At 48.1% G+C, this 20,549-nt stretch overlaps 2 protein-coding genes and 1 long non-coding RNA gene across 5 annotated transcripts; 1 reads left to right on the plus strand and 2 right to left on the minus strand.

Moving 5' to 3' along the window:
* Positions 1–1,230: 1,230 nt before the first annotated feature.
* LOC121069685 (estradiol 17-beta-dehydrogenase 11-like) lies at positions 1,231–6,218 on the minus strand. Its single transcript, XM_040556095.1, has 8 exons — positions 6,202–6,218; positions 5,933–6,165; positions 5,733–5,840; positions 5,034–5,165; positions 4,333–4,439; positions 3,361–3,498; positions 2,993–3,109; positions 1,231–1,896 (listed from the first exon to the last, which is right to left on the minus strand). Exons 2-8 carry the CDS (start codon positions 6,140–6,142, stop codon positions 1,809–1,811), a joined length of 900 nt encoding a protein of 299 aa, XP_040412029.1. The 5' UTR covers positions 6,143–6,165; positions 6,202–6,218; the 3' UTR covers positions 1,231–1,808.
* LOC121069688 lies at positions 6,146–11,360 on the plus strand. 3 transcript variants are annotated; one of them, XR_005819553.1, is made up of 4 exons: positions 6,146–6,819; positions 8,511–9,572; positions 10,172–10,472; positions 11,235–11,360. It is a non-coding gene; the product is annotated as an uncharacterized LOC121069688 (long non-coding RNA). The 3 variants fall into 3 exon arrangements; XR_005819551.1 differs by having other exon boundaries at positions 8,511–9,039; positions 9,416–9,572; positions 10,172–11,360; XR_005819552.1 differs by having other exon boundaries at positions 10,172–11,360.
* Positions 11,361–14,089: 2,729 nt separating this feature from the next.
* Positions 14,090–20,469, minus strand: LOC121069686 (17-beta-hydroxysteroid dehydrogenase 13-like). Its single transcript, XM_040556097.1, has 7 exons — positions 20,188–20,469; positions 19,644–19,751; positions 18,917–19,048; positions 17,965–18,071; positions 16,520–16,657; positions 16,135–16,251; positions 14,090–14,773 (listed from the first exon to the last, which is right to left on the minus strand). Exons 1-7 carry the CDS (start codon positions 20,395–20,397, stop codon positions 14,686–14,688), a joined length of 900 nt encoding a protein of 299 aa, XP_040412031.1. The 5' UTR covers positions 20,398–20,469; the 3' UTR covers positions 14,090–14,685.
* Between the last annotated feature and the right edge of the window lie 80 nt (positions 20,470–20,549).

Here is a 20,549-nt window from a genome sequence, read left to right on the forward strand (position 1 = left end):
GAGTTTGTATGAGTACCAAAGGAACCCTTTCTTTTTTTTCCTGCCGGTTCTTGCCAGCAGCACAAACTTAGACCTGTTGCTGCATAAGAGCAGGTAAAGCTGGATTACAAGAGCTCTCAATTGTCTGAAGAATCTCAGTTGGCAGGACAAATGCTCAGGAAGGACATCAGAACGGATTACACTGGAAGCCACCCACGTGTAGCCATGCCTAATGCAGCAGTGTGTTCAGGCCTCCCTCAAATGGCCGCCAGCCAGCAAGAGCCTGCCGCAGCCAGCAGTTGCACAAGTAGGCAGAAAACCTCTCTGTGCTCTGAAGAGGTCTTTGACCGGCGTTTCATCGCACGGTGTTCTGCTGTTCCACAGGCCAAAGGGAGTTTACAAAGACCTTTGGAGGCTTAACCTCTTCCTGGTCATGGTGATGCCAAGGGAAGCAGGCGGGAGGCTTGTGAGGGAAAGCGGGGCTCCTCTAGGGCCGTGGCCCCAACACCTGCAGCACCAGGCTTGCTTCCTGCTGTGCAGCATCCCTGATCCCCTGTTCCTGCAAAGGGCAGAGCAGGGTGAAGAAGAGAAAGTCCGGAATCATCCTGAGCTGTTGGTGCTGAGGCATCTTGTGCAATGAACAGTGCCAGTGTTTAAGAGGAGTGGAATTTGCCCTCAATCAGCTCCGTGTGTGTTTGAAGAGATAAGAAACACAGGTATATGGAAACATGCATGTTAACTGGTATCAGTTCTGGTTTTACATTGGGCTGTGAAGAATGCATGAGTTAGCTGAAATGAAGGCTTATCCAGGAGTCGCTGGCTTCCCTGTTAAGGATTTCTCTTGTGCTCTATACTGGCATAGAAGTCCCATGGACTTCCACTTCAGCTCACCCCAGCATGTGAATGAAGGGCTTCCTGGCTTAGCATCTCCTTGCTTTTTCTTTAAAGACATGAGTGCCTGCTAGCGTGAGGACAACAAGTCCACATCTTTTTTTTTTCAGTGCAACTTTTCCTACCTTTGGTTGAAATAAGTTGCGTTCTCAAGTGAGCATGAAATGCGGGAGGGCACCCGGTAACTGGCCGAGAAATACTGTGCTCGTTTCAGAGGAAGCTGTTTGGAAAGAGTCTGGAGATTACCGATAAGCCATGTGGGAAATGACACCGGCAGAGGGCGTGTTACTTGACACTGCTGTGCCTTAAACGCACCTCTAGGACCTGGTTATGGCTGAACTGCTGCGAGGCACCTTTTGGGTAAAGAACTGTATTTATTCTGTACAAGTTGTGCTGATGTTGCTCATGCATAATGCAATAATCAACATATTCAGGTAACATTTGATTAAAAGGTTGTGTTCTTTCAGGTACTCACTACAAAAGCATATAAAACTGTGTGCGTTATAGGGCTTTTAAAATTTAAAATGATTGACTGAGGTGAAGCAGACCACCCGTACGAATTTCCTCCCACAAGATCACTTTGCTCAGTGATCAGTCCAGATTAACATATATATACTCAGGCAATCCCTGTGTTGCCCAAAAATGGGCTTTGCTGCATTTCCTGTCTGCCTCAGTGCAGAAAAGAGCTAGGGCTGATACAATGCACAGCTAAAACAGCCCTTCTGACTTGCAGAGCTGCATCTCTGCTCTGGTAACACTCCATGTTATGCATGTGTGCTCCTGCTGCAGGTGTGGGATAAGCGTCTAGGTGTGAAGGGTAGTGGTGGCCTGGAGGAAGTACCTGTCTTGCTTCTGCTCTGAATCGAAACTGCTGTGCTACACATGGTCTGTGTTCTGCTTTCAGTCATGCCACAGGGAAACGAGAAACAATTTGCTGTTCATTGGTTGCTTCGCTGCCCGATGATTGCATCAAACTTAACATCTGTCAGCTTTTTCAGACAATTCAAGGCACGTTCTGGAAGCAACCTGTAAGATAAAACCGTGAGATGAAATCTAGGATAAGACCTTGGGTCACAGGAAAAGTGGCAGCACAGGTGAGACAAGAGCTGGTCTGGGTGCAGAATGTGTGCTTGCCTTAGACAGAGAACAAAACTGAAACTGGGAGTAGTTCCCAAGGATATGTAGCCCTTGAAATGCTTTGGCTAGCTTTGATTCTGATCCCTTCACCACCTTCCTCCTTTGATGACAACTCCAAGGACAGGTATCCCCCGGGCAGGATGTTGGTTGCAGCATTGCTGCTGCATCCAGGAAGGTTTAACACCGAACGTAGGCCTGTGCATTAAAAATAAGGTGAGAATTGCCTTTGCCTTCTTTGCTTTCAAAACCTCATCTGGTTGATTGAGGAATTTGGGGAAAACAGAAGAATCTTTACAACCTCTCATAAACAGGAGGTTTTGGTTAGAGCCAAGTTGTCTTCCCACAAACAAGTTGTTACCAAGGGTTTCTTGAGGGACTGTAGGAGCTAACTGACGTGGCAATTTAGTTGTTCTGATGTGCCTTCTAGGCTTCGAACCTGAGCTCTGGTGAAAATGTCCCAGCAGAGCAGCTACAACAGGGTAAAGAAGCCTGAGAGGACAAATTGCGCTTCTCATGGCCAGGAGAAGCAGCAGCGTCCTTCTCAAGCACCCTTCCCAGCCCCTGTGGCCTAGACCTTCCGGTGCTGACACGAGGAAGTGAAGGCTAAAATGCAGCAGTTCCTCAGCTGCTTCTGGAGCTTGTGGCTGCTGGTTCAGAGAACCTGTGAAGCTGTTCTTGGCAAGCCCATGAGAAATTCTGTCTGTGAAGGAAGAGAGATCCCTCTGTCTCCCTTTGCCTCCCTGTCAGCCTGCAGAGCAGTCGAGTTCCCCACGCAGCAGCTCTCTGCAAACAGTGGGTTGCAATGACCTACGACAGGACTCAACAAAATGCTTTTATTTCTCTGCTGTTTTCAATAGGAAGAAACATGATGCTATTTCATTGTCTCCTCACGTGTTCTAAATTAATGGTTAAACTTGAATCCGATGTTACACGCTTAATGGTTGTACACGCATGGACTTATTCCCAATACTTATGTTGTTCTTACCTTTCAAGAAGTAAAGCAAAGCGTTGATTTGATGGAACAAAAACCATTTTTTTGTTAGTGAGTATTCCTTCCATCAGTTCCTTTACAACTTCGTCAACCTCCAAAATCCTTCCAAGCCTAAAATGAAAGGAAAGCATTCATATAAGAGCAACAGTGGTAATATAAAGGTAGCAGTTGAATATAAAGTAGGATGTTTCATGCTTCCATCAAGTTAGGTAATTAAAAGATGACCATCATGTAGGATAAAAAATGTTGCAAATTTTTGTTAGCCAATTGTATATATCAATTAACCTCAGTTTTTATACACTCAGTTTGAATAACAGTTGTAAAGCAGATTCAAATATGTAATGCTGAATTTTGACCATTACCTGGTACTGGGATTTTTGACAAATCCAGTATTTATAAAAACCGGGCAGAGACATGTTGTTTTTATTCCATCCTTTCCCAGGGTAGACAGCTCCTCAGTTAGAGCTTTATGAAATCCAACAGCAGCAAACTTGCTTGAACTGGTTGGGAAAAAAGCACAAACAAGAAGGTATGAATGCTATTTCCAGCCTCATACAAATGGAAATGTGCTGAAACAACATGCAGTACTGACTTGAGGGGGGGAAAAAAGGCGATCCACCTGAGAGGGCAGGGAATAATTCTACTTTTCCCTGTGCTGCTTTTCAGCGCAGCATAGTGCTGAAATGCATATTGCCGATGGGGAACACACTGTGGAATTTAGTGGGGAAAACATAGGTTACCCTAGCAGTGAATAGTCAGAAGAATGTTAAGAATTCTTAGGAAATAGTAATTCACATGCATAAATCTAGTGTTTCCTTTCTTAAGGAAGCACTTGAGGCAAGCCTGTGCTGTCCAGCATTTCTCACTGCAGGGGACAAAAATACTGCTTAAGTTTTTAAAATGAAGAAGAAAGAGAATAGTAAAAAACAGTAAAACTACCTATTGTTTATTTGAGGACTACAACAACTCACAAGTGCACTATGATATCGTAAGACGAAAAGAGGATACCTTTCTTACCAACCAAACTCTGGAGAAGGTATGGAGAGAAAAAGAAATGGAAGACATTATTAGTTGATTTATCACATCATCATTCCTTCACTGAAACATTCTTCCTTTTTAGTCAATGCTAATAAGCAAATCACTGGGTACACCCATGAGTCCTTATTTGACGGGTGTTCTGTTTTTTTTTTGTTTGTTTGTTTGTTTTTTTCCCCTCCTTAGCCATCCTGCTTAGCAAGTAACTTATTCAGTGGCAAACTATTCTTACTCTCCTTGGTAGTGCAGAAGGCAATTAGAAATAAGAAACGAAGAGAGCTGATTTGGAAGTCACTTACCAATAAGCCACCATGAAAGAGGTTACAAAATGACCTGCTGCGGAAGCCACCGTAACAATGTGACCGCGGTTGTTGTCTATCATTGCTGGCAGAAAAGCTCTTGTTGTCTGGACAGGGTTTTAGAACAAGAGGAAGAGGTGGGGCATGGGAAGGAGGAAACAAACAATGACTTCTTAGGAGTCTTCAACACTGGCCTCAATTATGTGCAATTAATTGAGCGATCCAATTATGTGCAGTTAAGTGACTAAGCCTACCCCTAGTGCTGGGGGGTGCATGGCACCAAGCTCCTGAGAACCACAGAGACACCCAGTCTCCTTTTAGTTTTTAGGTTTCACTTGTCAGCAGCCACGCTGCCAGTGTCTCTCCTCAGCACACCCAAACTGTAGCACGCCTTTTAGTCCCCTGCAAGCAGAAATTGTTTACTGACCACTCTGTTTTCCCTTCTGAATGCTGCCCCTGTACATGAGCTCTCTTCCATGTCCGAGCTGGGCCAAGAGCCAGGGCTGGCCCTACCCTGTCTGGCCCCTGGGGCCAGGTATCAGCCACTGCCTGCTCTCAGGGCTTGCTGACAAAAAAACATTTTGCATTTTTGAGCCGTGCATCTCCTGCCTGCAGGGTCTCGGTGCCTCGCTGAGGGTGCCCCCACCCCCTCAATGACACTCACACAACCACGGAGGGACGAACGCGCTAGCGGCCCTTACCCAGATGTGGGCGAGAATGTTGACCTCAAACATTTTCTCAATCTGGTGGTCCTGGGTCGAGAGCAGGTCGGCAGCCGTGATCACACCAGCATTGTTCACCAGGATGGAGACATCGCCAATGTCCTTCTTCACCTTTTTGACAAAAAGAACATGCAGCCACGTCTTGTTTGTTATCACAACAGTGCAAGGTTGTGAGCAGCAATTTCTTACAATTCTTTTATTTGAGGTAGGAATTGTGCAGTATCCTTGAAGCCAATTTAGATGTGACTTTTTTCCCTTGATTTCTGCCGGTATTTGTAGTCTTCTATATATCACACAGATGAATATGCCCTGCGCAGTCACAGCTGGCTCTGTGAACATACTGAATATTTTGGACCACCTGAACCTTACTCTCTACAACAAAGTCTTTCAAATTTCCACAGAGGCGTCTGTGTGTTTTTTGGCAAGATTAAAGGAAGACGTTCCTTCATGGGTCTAAAGCCTAAAGTGGGAGCTCGCAGGGACAGAAGCCCACAAAGGAGGATGAGCTGGGCTGTGATACCCAAAGGGCCACTGCGATCTCTGTATGTGCAGCAACAAAAGGGCAGCGATTTCAAGATTTGTACGCCATGAGTGGAATACCCCGGGTGCAGTTTTCCAGCCCTTTCTGACACCCAAGCCCATCTGGCTAAGCTTTCGCTCGTGCACCTGCCCCCCTACCTTCTCCGCAGCGCTGTAGATTTCCTCCCTTTTGCTGCAGTCCACCACGAAGGTGTGGACGGTGGCTCCCAGCCTTTCGCACTCCGCAGCCGTCTCCTTGAGGCCGTGCTGGGACAGGAAGGAAAGGAGCGGACGTTATGTGCCACGCACCCCGCAGGGGCTCGGCTGGGCGGGGTGGGGGGGGCTCCACGGCCCGTTACCGTGTCGACGTCCCACAGCACCAGGCGGCTCTGGCGCCGGGCGAACTCGCGGGCCGTGGCCCTGCCCAGCCCGCGGCCGGCCCCCGTCAGCAGCACCAGCTCCCCGCCGACGGCCTTCCTGCGGGCGGGCAGCAGCAGCCGCACCGCCGCCTCGGCGTACGCGTAGAGCAGCGTGCCCAGGAACAGCGCCAGCTCCCGCACCGCGCCCATCCCGCCGCACGCAGCGCCCCCAGTGCACGCAGCGCCCCCAGTGCACGCAGCGCCCCCAGCGCACGCAGGTACCGCAGCGCACGCAGCCCGGCACCCTGACAGCGGCAGGGGGCGGGGGAAGAGGCAGCCAATCGGGGAGCGCAGCGCGCGGGGGGGGGGGGGCGGGGACTCCGCCCAATGAGGGGAGGAGGGGCGATGGCGGGGCAGCCGTTGGGCGCCTCAGAGGGGCGGCGGGTGCCCGGTGCCCGTGTGGGGTTCGCGGGCTGTCTGTTGTCCGCAGAGCGGTGGCTGTGCTTAATTCTGACGGTGTCTTGTGCTTAGGGCAGGTGTCCTTTAGCCCGTTCTAATTTTTCGAGTTTCTCCTAGCCTGGGGTTTGCTTCCTTTTGACAAGTGAACGTGGGACTCCTCCCATAACCACAGCCTGGCGTGAGGGCGTGCAGTGTCCTCAGCACCCCTGAAAAAGGGGGGCAGCCAGGGAGCGCTTAGGGACACTCAGTTCTGTCTTTTTTTTTTTTTGTTCCCCCTTTAGGGGGATGGGGGACCCAGGGGAGAGGTCAGCGCCACTCTTAGGCAATAATTTGGGCAAGAGGCCTTGAACTCCTTGCAGAAATGGCCTGAGGAAAAAGGAAGCTTAGAGAAGCGACTCCAAAGGTTGCTCAGCCAAGAGCACTTTGTGGTAAGCTGTGTCTTTTGAGATAGCTTGGGGGTAACTTGCACCTAGTTAGGAGTTGAAAAAAATATGTCTGTCATTGAAATAAGCTGCGATGCCCTGGTTACATACCTGTGTAGGATTAACAATTATTCACATCCTAATGTCTTAGAGTGTCTCTATCTAAAACATGCTAATAGCCTTGAGGTTCCCTTTAAATCCCTGTACACTTCTTTCCCCATACTTTATATCTTGTACAGTATTACTAACACTACATAAATGCTTTCTGTTGCTGTTTAAGCTTACATGGATCTTGTTTACAAAAACACTGTCTTAAGTTGTAGTTAAGATGTGGTGTTTGCTTCAGTGGCCATGTTTGTAATAAATAGTCTCTTAAAAGCACAGAGAGGAGGCTGGGTAGTATTTAGTAGGGCCAGATAGAGACCTGAGAGAGCCTGTGAATCTCAGCATGGACAAAAGGCAAAGCCAGCCTCAGGAGTTCCCTTCCTTTCCTACTCATGGTCATTGCAAGCAGGGCCACTGAAGTGACATTGATGTGTTTCTTTTTCCCAAGAAATAATTAAGAGACCTTAGTCATTTGATGCTCAGCATTTATTCAGATTTAGGAATTAAGCAGAGAAGGGTTGAGAGTCATGCGCTTTGACACACACCAGCTTCAGCAGTGGGCGTGTGAAACAGGGACCCTGTTGTTGGTGGTCCTCCATTTTCAGCACATTGGTGACAGAAGATATGAAGGAGATGTGGGAAGTAGAAGATCATCTAGAAGTAGCAGCGTCCTGCAGGAGACAGCCATGGTCGGCACCTGCAGAGCAACAGGAGAATTGCAGGTTAGAACCAAGAGCAGTTAATTGTTTTAACGTCTTAATGAATGTTTTATTTGAGCCCTTAGCAGTGTAATTGTCTTTTGAACCGATGGCCCCAAGAGGAGGCTGTTTCTGTGTTCACGGGAGGTGGCTGGGCGGCTCCTGACAGTTGGGTATACGGTTGGCTATGGTGTGGCAAGTCCAAGTAGCACGTTTCTTTCTTGTCTGTGAAGTGCTTAAGATAATGTTCAGTGCTGAAGGAAATGAAAATCACTTAAGTTCTGAAAAGTACTCTGCAGAATGATTACAGTGTAGAACGTAAAAAGTAGGCAAATGTCATGGTAGTGCTTGCTGCAGACTTCTTTTTGTATAACAAGATAGGTTGCTTACCTCAGGCTCGCAATCAGGAAGATCGAGCAGCCCTGAGCCTTTCCAGGAAGGGGCGAATAATGGGACGAAAAGGCCAGAAAATGGGTCGTCTTGTTGGCTGTGAAAAGAAAGGCATTGTGTAAGTGTTTCCCAGTTCAGTGCCAACTGCCTGGTTAAATCTGAATGTTACAACTGGTGAGACCCAGTAATTTAGAAAGAGAAGCCTTACCGCCTCAGTGGTCTCCCCACCAGAGCTATCGCTGTCGTCTTGCTGTAGAAGAAGAAACAACTTTTTGTTAGAGCAAAACACACTTGAAAAAACACACTTCTCTTTGTTTTTTTGTTTGTTTGTTTTAAACAAAGTGCTCAGTTGTTTATTTTTAAGTGTATCCTGTTAGAAAGCCAAGATCTGCAGAGGAAACTTGTTCTTCAGTGTCCGGAAAATGGTCAGCTGTGCGATGAAGGAATTGGGGGGCCCCACTGATGGGCTGGGAGTGACCTTGCAATTCCTCTTTTGCTTTAAAGTTTGAGGAGGACTCGATCTTAAGCCAGAAGTCTGGAATGGGAGTACAGTACATGTGTTCAGCCTTGCACCAGCCATTGGTATTTCTGAGGCTCTCCCATCAGTTAAAAAAACTTGCAATTTCCAAGTGACAACATGGAGATTGCCCACATTGGACGCCCGCCTGTTTCTTTGTTCGGTACTTACAGCATTGGCGACAGCAAGGACCATGCTCATGACGCAGGACAGCAAGAGGAGCTTCATTTTGAGCGAGACGCCTGTGGAGCAGATGGCACAGAGTTGCAGCGCCCCGGTTCCAGCGGAAGGGAAGGCGCGGGGAGCACGCACGCAGGCTGGGTTGACTGCAGCAGCTGGCCCAAGGCTGCTCCAGCTGTGCTTTGAGCATCTCCTGTGGCGGAGGCTCTGCGACCTGTGTGGGCAACCCGTTCCAGCGCTTGCCCACCCTCCTCGTGGACTTTCCCTTCTGTTCCCTTCCCTTCCCTGCAGTTTGCAGCCATACCCAAGCAGATTTCTGTCCTGCAGGGCAGTGGGGTAAGAGCTCTCCCCGGTACTACCTTTGGGTTGCATGTTGAGCGGCTGGTCAGCAGGTCAGGAGAAGTCGGCTGGCTGTGGTGATAGCGCTGCCTGGACGGCCGGCGTCTATATATACGCTGCTGGGTAGCGTGGCACACATCAGGAAGCTGGAAGGTGTCATGTGTCATATCCTCATAAACCCCGCTGGCTGTTTAGTTTAATTACTTCTCACCTGATAAAGCAGCCAGATTTTGCAAATGACCTTTACATGATGTTTTTCATATAATCCTTGGGGGATCGACAGATTTGGCAGTGGAAGCATATGTTACAAAAGGAATGGCTGTTGTCTGTTTCACTAAAGATCTTCACCTGACTATAGGGTTCTGCATTTTAGTGTTGCTGCAGGAATGCTTGTGTGGTAACAGTGCCCAGAGTACTGAAGCTGCTAACTGAGATGGAGAGTTACGATGTCCAAAATGGATGGAGCAGCTGATCTGGGAGACCCTTTCCAGGCATGTGAAGGACAAGAAAATGATCATTAGTCAGCCTGGGTGAGATACCACACTCAGTGTGAGCTGGCAATGTGCCCTGGCTGTGAAAAAGACTGCTGGTGTCCTGGCCTGCACTAGGCAAAGCATTGCCAGCAGGTTGAGGGAGGAAGTTCTTCCCCTCTGTTCTGCACTGGTGAGACCACACCTGGAGTGCTGGGTATTGATGGGTGCTCCACAGTACAAGGGAGACTTGGGGCTGCAGGGGGGAGTCTAGTGAAGGGCCTCAAAGAAGATTAAGGGCCTGGAGCACCTATGAGGAAAGGCTGAGAGAGTAAGGACTGTTCAGCTTAGAGGAGAAGGTTTGGGGGGATCTGATCCATGTCTGTAAATCTCACAAGGGAAGATGTAAAGGAGCTGGAGCTGGGCTCTTTTCAGTGGTGCCCAGTGACAGGTCAGGAGGCAATGGGCACAAAGTGAAACAGGAGGTTCCCTCATCAGGAAACACTTTTTTTTCTTTTCTCTCTCTCTCTCCGTTTTTTTTTTTTTTTTTTTTTTTTTTTTTTTTTTTTTTTTTTTTTTTTTACTTCTTTCTTACTGTGGGCATGACTGAGCACTGGCAAAGGTTGCCCAGAGGATTTGTGGTGATTCTCTCCTTGAAGGTATTCAAAACCCATATGCGTGTGGTCCTGGGCAGCCTACCTAGGTTGTGCTTGAGCAGATGATGTCCAGAGATCCCTTCCAATTTAAGCCATTCTGTGATGTTGTGAGGAAAAGGACCTTGGATTTCCTGAGGAAGCAGGACTTTGTGAATTCTAGTTACTGCTGACCTGTGAGGCCAGTGTTTCCTTCTTTCTGGAGTCCTCCATGTGGCCCTGCAGGTGGGCTGAAATGAGACTGAAGGCAAGAACCTCTGGTATCAGTACAGCACAGGGATTTGGAAAAGGAGATTCAGATTGTCAGGTAACTGAAAAGAGAGAAGGCTGCTTGTCTTCAGCAGCTGTATCTTGCTGGCTTGTTAATGTTGGAGCAGAGGTGGTCAACTCTACATGTGGAGGGAACCCACCTAACTGAGCAGTTTCCCTAAGTTGCAGAGAAGAGTTTTATGATTGGGTGCCAGTCAGTGGAAACCAGCTGGAGGTTGTTTTGCTGATTTGTGCTGTTTGTGGAGTATTTCTGATCTTTAGCCTAACAAAGTACAGCTATTATTCAATGTGGACTGGAGGTTATATATACATCCTGAACTCGTATCTACCTAAAAGGACCTGTGTAAGAACATTTAGCCTTATCTGCTTTTTCCATCTCACTTAACATTGACCTGATGTTTTCACTGAAATAGAAGGAAAGTCAATAAATGTGATATTTTTACTCTGGTTCATCTTTTAAGCAACTGCAGAGCTAAGATTGTTCCCACTAAAACCCTCGCACAATGAGTGTGTTCATAAGGGCCGGGGGGGATGTATCTCCAAGGAGGGTGCCAGATGCTGGGTAGGCATGAGACTTCACTGATGATACTTCCTTGTAGAGAGGATAAATACTTATGACTAATTTTAACTTAGACTCATTAAAACCAAGTGGAAGCAATCGAGTCCACAGAGGGTCACAACCTTTCTTTTACCGACTTCATAAGTTAACTGTAGTGTTATTGTTACTGGTTAACACACTGGCAGGTGAAACAAGTGGTCATTTATGGTCCTTATTCTTACTGGTGTTTATGATTTGTAGGTTAACGATCAACTGCAACTCCCCCCCTAGCAGAGGACAGGAGCTGAGCTGAATATCTCACTGGTGTAGCACTCTGGGAGAGCAGCATCTCTCCATGTGAACGCCAGCAGGCGCTCCTCCTCTGTGCCCCACAGTGGGAATGTGGAAGCAGCGGCATCACGGAGACCTCTGGAGCAGGTGGGATGCTGGCTCCTTCACGTGTCAGGCACTTCAGATCTCCATGGCTGTACTGGTCTTGGGGTGTAGTTGTCTGCCCCGCGTAGCTTGGGTAGTTTAAGGGCCTTTCTTTCCCGTTTGTCCTGATGAATTCTGGTTTGCTGCATCTTTTCCTACCGTTTGGCTGGAGCGCAGCACTGGTGGGTTAGCCTGTGGAAAACAGGACAGTCCCTTGTGCATTGTCCTGTCCTAAAAAGGGCAACGAACTCACCTGGATCGCTCTAAGCAGGCTGACTCATGGCTGTAGAAAGAGCAAGTAAGCAATAGGCTGCGGCCAGGCAGAAGAAAAGGCTGTCAAAAGTTCCTCTTCCTGAGAGATATCAAGTCCCAGAGAAAGGCTCTTTATCAAAAGGAATTAGCAGACTGTGTGTGCTGTTTGTACATCTAATATGGGGTTATGTGTACAAGCTGCTGGGTAATGGTGCACATGGTAACAGGTCAGGCTTACGGGGAAACTGTCAGCAAGATGGATTTTGTTGGGCAGCTGCCCTTAGCTTATGAAAGACGTTCCTGTGTCGAGCGTCCCATTGGCTTTATTTGTTGTCTTGTGAAGCATCAGGCTGGAGCTGGGCTGGCTCAGGAGCGAAGGAATAGAAGGCAGGTGGAGTGGTGCGTCCTGAGCCGCCCCAACGGCATTTTGGGCTGCCATTCATTGTTTGTTGGGAGGGTGCTGTGGTTCAGGTGGAGGGGGGCGTGGGGTCTGCCTTTGTAGGATGTAGTATTACTTCCTACTATTACTATAACATAGTAATTGTAGAAAATGAAAGAAATTCAACTGTAAATCACTTGAGTTCCTTCACCCACCTCAAACAATGTAACTGCTTAGTCTTGTTTGAAAGAAATTGTTTTTTTTACTTTTCAGTTTGAAATTTGGATGTATTTGAATCATGTTTATAACTGTACACAAGGATTTTTTCCCTAGTCTGGGCAGAGTAAAGGCTCCCTAAATATCTGCTCTCTAACTAGTATTGGCTTACAGCTAAAATGAGTTGTTAGAGGTTTTGTTGCTGTACTTTGGCTCCACAGTTGCTCGTACTTTCAGTGGGAGAAGATATTTGATGCCAGTGGGGATGCCCAGAGCTAGGTGCTGGTTTTCTCACGGAACTTTTTCCTCTTCCCAATTAACACATTTGGCGGTTCAGGCAGGCCCTGATTTCACAGCTCAGCAGTGCTGCTGCTCTCCTGGCACGGGCCTCCAGCTGGGGCTGGGTCTGAGGCAGGGGAGTGCCAGCTCCAAGAGGCAGCCAAGGCAGAGGCAGAGCACGAGAGCAGAGTCCCCATGAGGCTCGTAAGTGCCCTAAGCTGTTATGCAAGATACCTCTCTTTGAGTGTGGGGCTTTGCTGGAAGCGGCTATATGAAGTTTGATGGCATAGGCTTCCACCGGGTACCCTGAACAACCAGATTTTGGGGTAAGTTTGAGCTGTATTGACTCTGGTGGCCAGGAAGAGAACTGAGGAGGCCAGGAGAACATTGGTATGGAGAGCAAGGATTACACTGGAAGCCACCCACATGTAGCCATGCCTAATGCAGCAGTGTGTTCAGGCCTCCCTCAAACGGCTGCCAGCCAGCAAGTGCCTGCCGCAGCCAGCAGTTGCACAAGTAGGCAGAAAACCTCTCTGTGTTCTGAAGAGGTTTTTGACCGGCGTTTCATCGCACGGTGTTCTGCTGTTCCACAGGCCAAAGGGAGTTTACACAGACCTTTGGAGGCTTAACCTCTTCCTGGTCACGGTGGTGCCCAGGGAAGCAGGCGGGAGGCTTGTGAGGGACAGCGGGGGTGCCCCACACGGGCCTGCCCGTTGGCCTGGCACCTGCGTTAAAGCTGCAGCCTGTGCGTTGGTGGTGCTGTAGGTGTTCAGTGCCTTGCTGATCCCGACCCAGCGCTGCTGCTGTGACTTCATTGCCGGGTTGGGCCAGGGGCAGAGTGGGGCTGGCCAGTGCTCCATGGGTGAGACGCCTGACAGGTTGTTGGCCATAGCGCTGAGATTGTCTCCTTCTGCTGGGAAACCCTGCTCTGCTGCTCCCCTGCAAGGGGCAGAGCAGGGTGGGGAGGGGGAAGCCAGGAATCATCCCAGGCTGTTGGAGCTGCGGCAGCTTCTGCAATGAAAAGTGCCAGTGTTTGAGAGGAGTGGAATATGAAAACCCTCATTGCTGTGCATGTGTGTCTGAAGAGCGTCAGTGAACTGAAATGAAGGCTTATCCAGGAGTCGCTGGCTTCCCTGTTAAGGCTTTCTCTTCTGGTCTATACTGGTGTACAAGTCCCATAGACTTCCACTTCAGCTCACCCCTGGCATTTGAATGAGGAGCTTCCAGGTTTAGCATCTCCTTGATTTTTATTTAAAGACATGAGTGCCTGCTAATGTGAGGACAAGTCCACATCTTCTTTTTTTTTTTCAGTGCAACTTTTCCTACCTTTGGCTGAAATAAGTTGCATTCTCAAGTGAGCATGAAATGCGGGAGGGCACCCGGTAACTGGCCAAGAAATACTGTGCTCGTTTCAGAGGAAGCTGTTTGGAAAGAGTCTGGGGATTACTGATAAATCACGGGGGAAATGATACCGGCAGAGGGCGCGTTACTTGACACTGCTGTGCCTTAAATGCACCTCTAGGACCTGGTTATGGCTGAACTGCTGCGAGGCACCTTTTGGGTAAAGAACTGTATTTATTCTGTACAAGTTGTGCTGATGTTGCTCATGCATAATGCAATAATCAACATATTCAGGTAACACTTGATTAAAAGGTTGTGTTCTTTCAGGTACTCACTACAAAAGCACATAGAATGGAGTGTGTGTTACAGGTTTTTTAAATTTAAATGATTCATTGAGATGAAGCAGACCACCCTTATGAACTACTTCCCACAAGATCACTTTGCTCAGTGATCAGTCCAGATTAACATATATATACTCAGGCAATCCCTGTGTTGCCCAAAAATGGGCTTTGCTGCATTTCCTGTCTGCCTCGGTGCATGCGGGAAGCAGGGAAGGAGCTAGCGATGACACAATGCACAGCTAAAACAGCCCTTCTGACTTGCAGAGCTGCATCTCTGCTCTGGTAACACTCCATGTTATGCATGTGTGTTCCTGCTGCAGGTGTGGGATAAGCGTCTAGGTGTGAAGGGTAGTGGTGGCCTGGAAGAAGTACCTGTCTTGCTTCTGCTCTGAATCAAAACTGCTGTGCTACACATGATCCATGTTCTGTTTTCACTCGTGTCATGGGGAAACGACAAACAACTTGCTGTTCACTGTTTGCTCCAGTGTCCAACAATTGCATCAAACTTAACATCTGTCAGCTTTTTCAGAAATCTTGAGACACGTTCTGGAAGCAACCTGTAAGATAAAACCGTGAGATGAAATCTAGGATAAGACCTTGGGTCACAGGAAAAGTGGCAGCACAGGTGAGACAAGAGCTGGTCTGGGTGCAGAATGTGTGCTTGCCTTAGACAGAGAACAAAACTGAAACTGGGAGTAGTTCCCAAGGATACGTAGCCCTTGAAATGCTTTGGCTAGCTTTGATTCTGATCCCTTCACCACCTTCCTCCTTTGATGACAACTCCAAGGACAGGTATCCCCCGGGCAGGATGTTGGTTGCAGCATTGCTGCTGCATCCAGGAAGGTTTAACACCGAAGGTAGGCCTGTGCATTAAAAATAAGGTGAGAATTGCCTTTGCCTTCTTTGCTTTCAAAACCTCATCTGGTTGATTGAGGAAAATGGGGAAAACAGAAGAATCTTTACAACCTCTCATAAATAGGAGGTTTTGGTTAGAGCCAAGTTGTCTTCCCACAAACAAGTTGTTACCAAGGGTTTCTTGAGGGACTGTAGGAGCTAACTGACGTGGCAATTTAGTTGTTCTGATGTGCCTTCTAGGCTTCGAACCTGAGCTCTGGTGAAAATGTCCCAGCAGAGCAGCTACAACAGGGTAAAGAAGCCTGAGAGGACAAATTGCGCTTCTCATGGCCAGGAGAAGCAGCAGCGTCCTTCTCAAGCACCCTTCCCAGCCCCTGTGGCCTAGACCTTCCGGTGCTGACACGAGGAAGTGAAGGCTAAAATGCAGTAGTTCCTCAGCTGCTTCTGGAGCTTGTGGCTGCTGGTTCAGAGAACCTGTGAAGCTGTTCTTGGCAAGCCCATGAGAAATTCTGTCTGTGAAGGAAGAGAGATCCCTCTGTCTCCCTTTGCCTCCCTGTCAGCCTGCGGAGCAGTCGAGTTCCCCACTCAGCAGCTCTCTGCAAACAGTGGGTTGCAATGACCTACGACAGGACTCAACAAAATGCTTTTATTTCTCCTATTGTCATTAGGAATAATCACCATGTAATTCCTTAGCCTTGACATGTGGTGTAAGATGCTTGAGATAATTCAATCAGATAAAAATGTCTCCTGCAGACTGATGCACATTTTCAAGTGGCTATAGACATACTGAAGTCAAATAAGAAATGAATTTAATGACCTAGTATATTGATTAAAGATGGTAGAAAATAAATGGAACTGGACTGAATGTAGACTTTGGGTGTCTAGCCATCATTCAGGGGTATTTATTTCAATGATACCAACTGAAAGTTTTCCTACTGTGAAAGCAAAAGACACTTATTTCAATGGTAAAACTTGAATCAGATGGTTCAAGTGTGACGCTTCTACACTCATGCAGTTGTGTTGAATATTCCCCCCCCCCCTTTTTTTTTTTAATGCCACTTACATGTCAGAAAGTAAAGCAATGCTCAGCTGTGGTGGAACAAAAACCATTTTCTTGTTAGTCAGTATTCCTTCCATCATTTCTTTCACAACTTCATCAACTTCCAAAATCCTTCCAAGCCTAAAATGAAAGGAAAGCATAAATTTAAGAATGATATAGGTAAAACATGGGAGAGTTGAATGTGAAGTAGGATACTTCAACTGCAGGCAAAGTCAGGTAATTCAAATGCAGGTCTTGTGGTTGAAGTGATGTTGCAGATAGAGATTTATATTCAGCCAATTTTATTTACCCTTTGATATACAGGTTGGAAGCAAGTCCTAAAGCAGGGGTAAATACATCTAAATGCAAAGAAAGGCAGGCTGAGATGTGGCTTTTATCAAAACATTACCTTGTACGGGGGTTTTTGACAAATCCAGTGTTCATAAAAACTGGGCAGACACACGTTGTTTTTATTCCATCCTTTCCCAGGGTAGATAGTTCCTCGGTTAGAGCTTTATGAAATCCAACCGCAGCAAACTTGCTTGAACTGGACGGAAAAAATGTCACAAATGAGAAGGTGGGAATGCTATTTCCAACGTGATGTAAATAGAAAGGGGCTGAAAGAACACCCAATACTGACTAGCAGGGGAAGACATGTAATCCATCTCTAAGAGATAGGGCAGGAACTAATGCTGGCTTTTACTGTCTCACAGAAATAGATAGTGCTGCCAGGGGAGGGCATAGCGGGATGTGAAGTGGGTGACTCTAAAAAAACTTAGGTTAGTACTGAGCAGGCAGATAAATGCTAGGAAATTATAGTGTGTGAATCCATACAGCTGACTTAGAATGTGTTAGGCTGAATTCTTTCGAAGAATTTTATGAAGTGTGCAAAATTAAGAACAAATGTGATTATAGGTATGGGCAACAATCCTACTGCTTCTTGTATCACGTGGAGCATGTTGTGACGTTGAAGCACGAGATTTGAAACAAAGGACTTAAGCAATTTAGTGCGACTGAAGTTTGTGAAGGCCAGGAGTATAAAACAGAACCAAGTAGAAACAAATCAAATGAGCAATATCAAATAAGTTTAACAGTGTAATACAGCTAAAAGTCCTGGCTCAGGTGTTCTTACATGGCCAACAGTGACTCCCCATGAAGGAACATACCCAGGGAAAGATGGTTCTTCTGGGAAACACTATTGTAGAGGGCTAGGTCAGATGCGGTATGACATTATGCCAGACAATAGTATTTCTGCAATTTTGTGCATGCGTTTCCAGTGCCTCTGTTAAACTTGGGCAGTACTTTGGCCTCTCAGCAGTGTCATGTTCCTTACAGCACTCAGTATTACTGTATCTTTTATCTTCTCAAAAGATTACAGTAGTTTTACAGTCAAAACCTTGTTTTATCTGATGATGGCAGAAGCGTTTCTATCCACTGCAGTCACTGCCACAAATGCTAGAAATGCAAAAAGCTGCTCAGTAAGGATTTTCTTGTTAACACCACACCAACTCACAGGAGTGCTACATTCTAAGAAGGAGAAGGGAAGAAGATACCTTTTTTTTTTTTAACAAAGCAAAATCTGGATTAGGTATGGAGAGAAAAAAGTAAGATTTCATTAGTTGATTGGTCACATCATTAATCCTTTACTGAATCACCTCAATCAGAGCTAATAATGAAATTAGTGGGTACCTCTGTGGGTCCTTATTTGACAGGTGTTGTGTTTTTTTTCTCCTTAGCATTGCTCTTTGGAAGTAGCTTATTCAGTGGGATGTTTATTTCGGTTACTCCGTGTGTGCTGGTGGAGAAGACAATTAAAAACAAGAAATGAAGAGAGCTGATTTGGAAGTCACTTACCAATAAGCCACCATGAAAGAGGTTACAAAATGACCTGCTGCGGAAGCCACCGTAACAATGTGACCACGGTTGTTGTCCATCATTGCTGGCAGAAAAGCTCTTGTTGTCTGGAAAGGGTTTTAGAACAAGAAGAGGTGGGGCATGTGGAGGAGGAAATGAACAATGACTTCTTAGGAGTCTTCAACACTGGCCTCAATTATGTGCAATTAAGTTACTCGGTTATGTGCAGTTAAGTGACTAAGCCTACCCCTAGTGCTGGGGGGTGCATGGCACCAAGCTCCTGAGAACCACAGAGATACCCAGTCTCCTTTTAGCTGGGACAATTTGCATCCCAATTTCCAAAAGGAGCCTTTCAGCAAAGCCAGGGATTGACAGAAGGTGATGTTCACATTGCTCCTAGCCTAGTTTTTAGGTTTCACTTGTCAGCAGCCATGCTGCCGGTGTCTCTCCTCAGCACACCCAATCTGTAGCATGCCTTTTAGTCCCCTGCAAGCAGAAATTGTTTACTGACCACTCTGTTTTTCCTGCTGAAAGCTGTCCCTGTCCCCGGGGAGGGGGAAGGCAAGGCCTAGCTCTGATAGGGCCCAGCTATGTCACCTCCATGCAGAGAGAAGTTCTGGAGGGGTATAAGGAAGGTGATACACACAGGCAAAGGCAGAACAGCTCCAGGATGGGCTTGAGACAGTGCCATGAGCCTAGAACAGAGTCAGCAATGCAGGCAGGTACAAAATGCCCTGGGGTAGAGACCTGGAGCCCTACTGGGCTGACAGGAGCAGTTGGGAAGAGGCTGGCCCTGCTGCCTGCTCTCAGGGCTTGCTGACAAAAAAACATTTTGCATTTTTGAGCCATGCATCTCCTGCCTGCAGGGTCTCGGTGCCTGGCTGAGGGTGCCCCCACCTCCTCAATAACACTCACACAACCACGGAGGGACGAACGCGCTAGCGGCCCTTACCCAGATGTGGGCGAGAATGTTGACCTCAAACATTTTCTCAATCTGGTGGTCCTGGGTCGAGAGCAAGTCGGCAGCCGTGATCACACCAGCATTGTTCACCAGGATGGAGACATCGCCAATGTCCTTCTTCACCTTTTTGGCAAAAAGAACATGCAGCCGCGTCTTGTTTGTTATCGCAATAGTGCAAAGTTATGAGCAGCAATTAATTTAATTTTTACAATTCTTTCTTTCAGGGAGAGGAAAATCATGCTGTGTTTCCTGATCCAGTAGGAAGTGTGCAGTATCCTGGAAGCTGATTTAGATGTGATGTTTTTACACGTGCCAGTTTTTATAGAATCTTCACCCACAGAAAAATACACTCTGCACAGTCACAGCTGGCTCTGTGGACATACTGAATGTTCTGGACCACCTGAACCTTACTTTCTACAATAGTCTTTCAAATTTCCACAGTGGTATCTGTCTGTTTCTCAGCAAGCTAAAAGGAAGACGTTCCTTCATGGGTCTAAAGCCTAAAGTGGGAGCTCGCAGGGACAGAAGCCCACAAAGGAGGATGAGCTGGGCTGTGATACCCAAAGGGCTGCTTTCCTCTCTGTACATACAGAAACAAAAAAGCTGCAATTTTAAGACTTGCACACCGTGAGTGGAATACCTTGGGTGCAGTTTTCCAGCCCTTTCTGACACCCAAGCCCAACTGGCTAAGCTTTCGCTTGTGCACCTGCTCTCCTACCTTCTCTGCAGCACTGTAGATTTCCTCCCTTTTGCTGCAGTCCACCACAAAGGTGTGGACGGTGGCTCCCAGCCTTTCGCACTCCGCAGCCGTCTCCTTGAGGCCGTGCTGGGGAAGGAAAGGAGCGGACGTTATGTGCTACTGTACCGCGCCCACATGTTGCCCGGGGGAAGGACCTTGAGAAGAGAGCACCTTTGGAGAAGATTTTTTTTATATGTTTTTAAACCAGTGGAGCGGAGAAGCGTCTGACGAAGATGGCTGTCTTTTATGTTAGAGAAATGTCTATCCTGTACCCTGAAACCAGATCCGCAGGGGCATGCTTCCGATCTTCCATCATCACCTAAGCTGCCAAAAGCTTTGGGCTCAAGCGTCTCCCTTGGCAACGCGACGCAGCGCCTGCCCGGCCGGCATCGCCATGCGTGTCCCGGCGCTGCAGGTGGGCACTGCTGCTGCTGGCAAAGGCTGCCCGTTCCCCCCTTCGTGCCGGTTACACCGTGCCTCAGCGCCCCCCCAACCGCCCCCCCCCCCCCTCACGGCCCGTTACCGTGTCGACGTCCCACAGCACCAGGCGGCTCTGGCGCCGGGCGAACTCGCGGGCCGTGGCCCTGCCCAGCCCGCGGCCGGCCCCCGTCAGCAGCACCAGCTCCCCGCCGACGGCCTTCCTGCGGGCGGGCAGCAGCAGCCGCACCGCCGCCTCGGCGTACGCGTAGAGCAGCGTGCCCAGGAACAGCGCCAGCTCCCGCACCGCGCCCATCCCGCCGCACGCAGCGCCCCCAGCGCACGCAGCGCCCCCAGCGCACGCAGCGCCCCCAGCGCACGCAGCGCCCCCAGCGCACGCAGCGCCCCCAGCGCACGCAGCGCCCCCAGCGCACGCAGCGCCCCCAGCGCACGCAGCGCCCGCCGCCA

The sequence above is a fragment of the Cygnus olor genome, chromosome 4 (assembly GCF_009769625.2).
Source record: "Cygnus olor isolate bCygOlo1 chromosome 4, bCygOlo1.pri.v2, whole genome shotgun sequence".
Classification (NCBI taxonomy): domain Eukaryota; kingdom Metazoa; phylum Chordata; class Aves; order Anseriformes; family Anatidae; genus Cygnus; species Cygnus olor.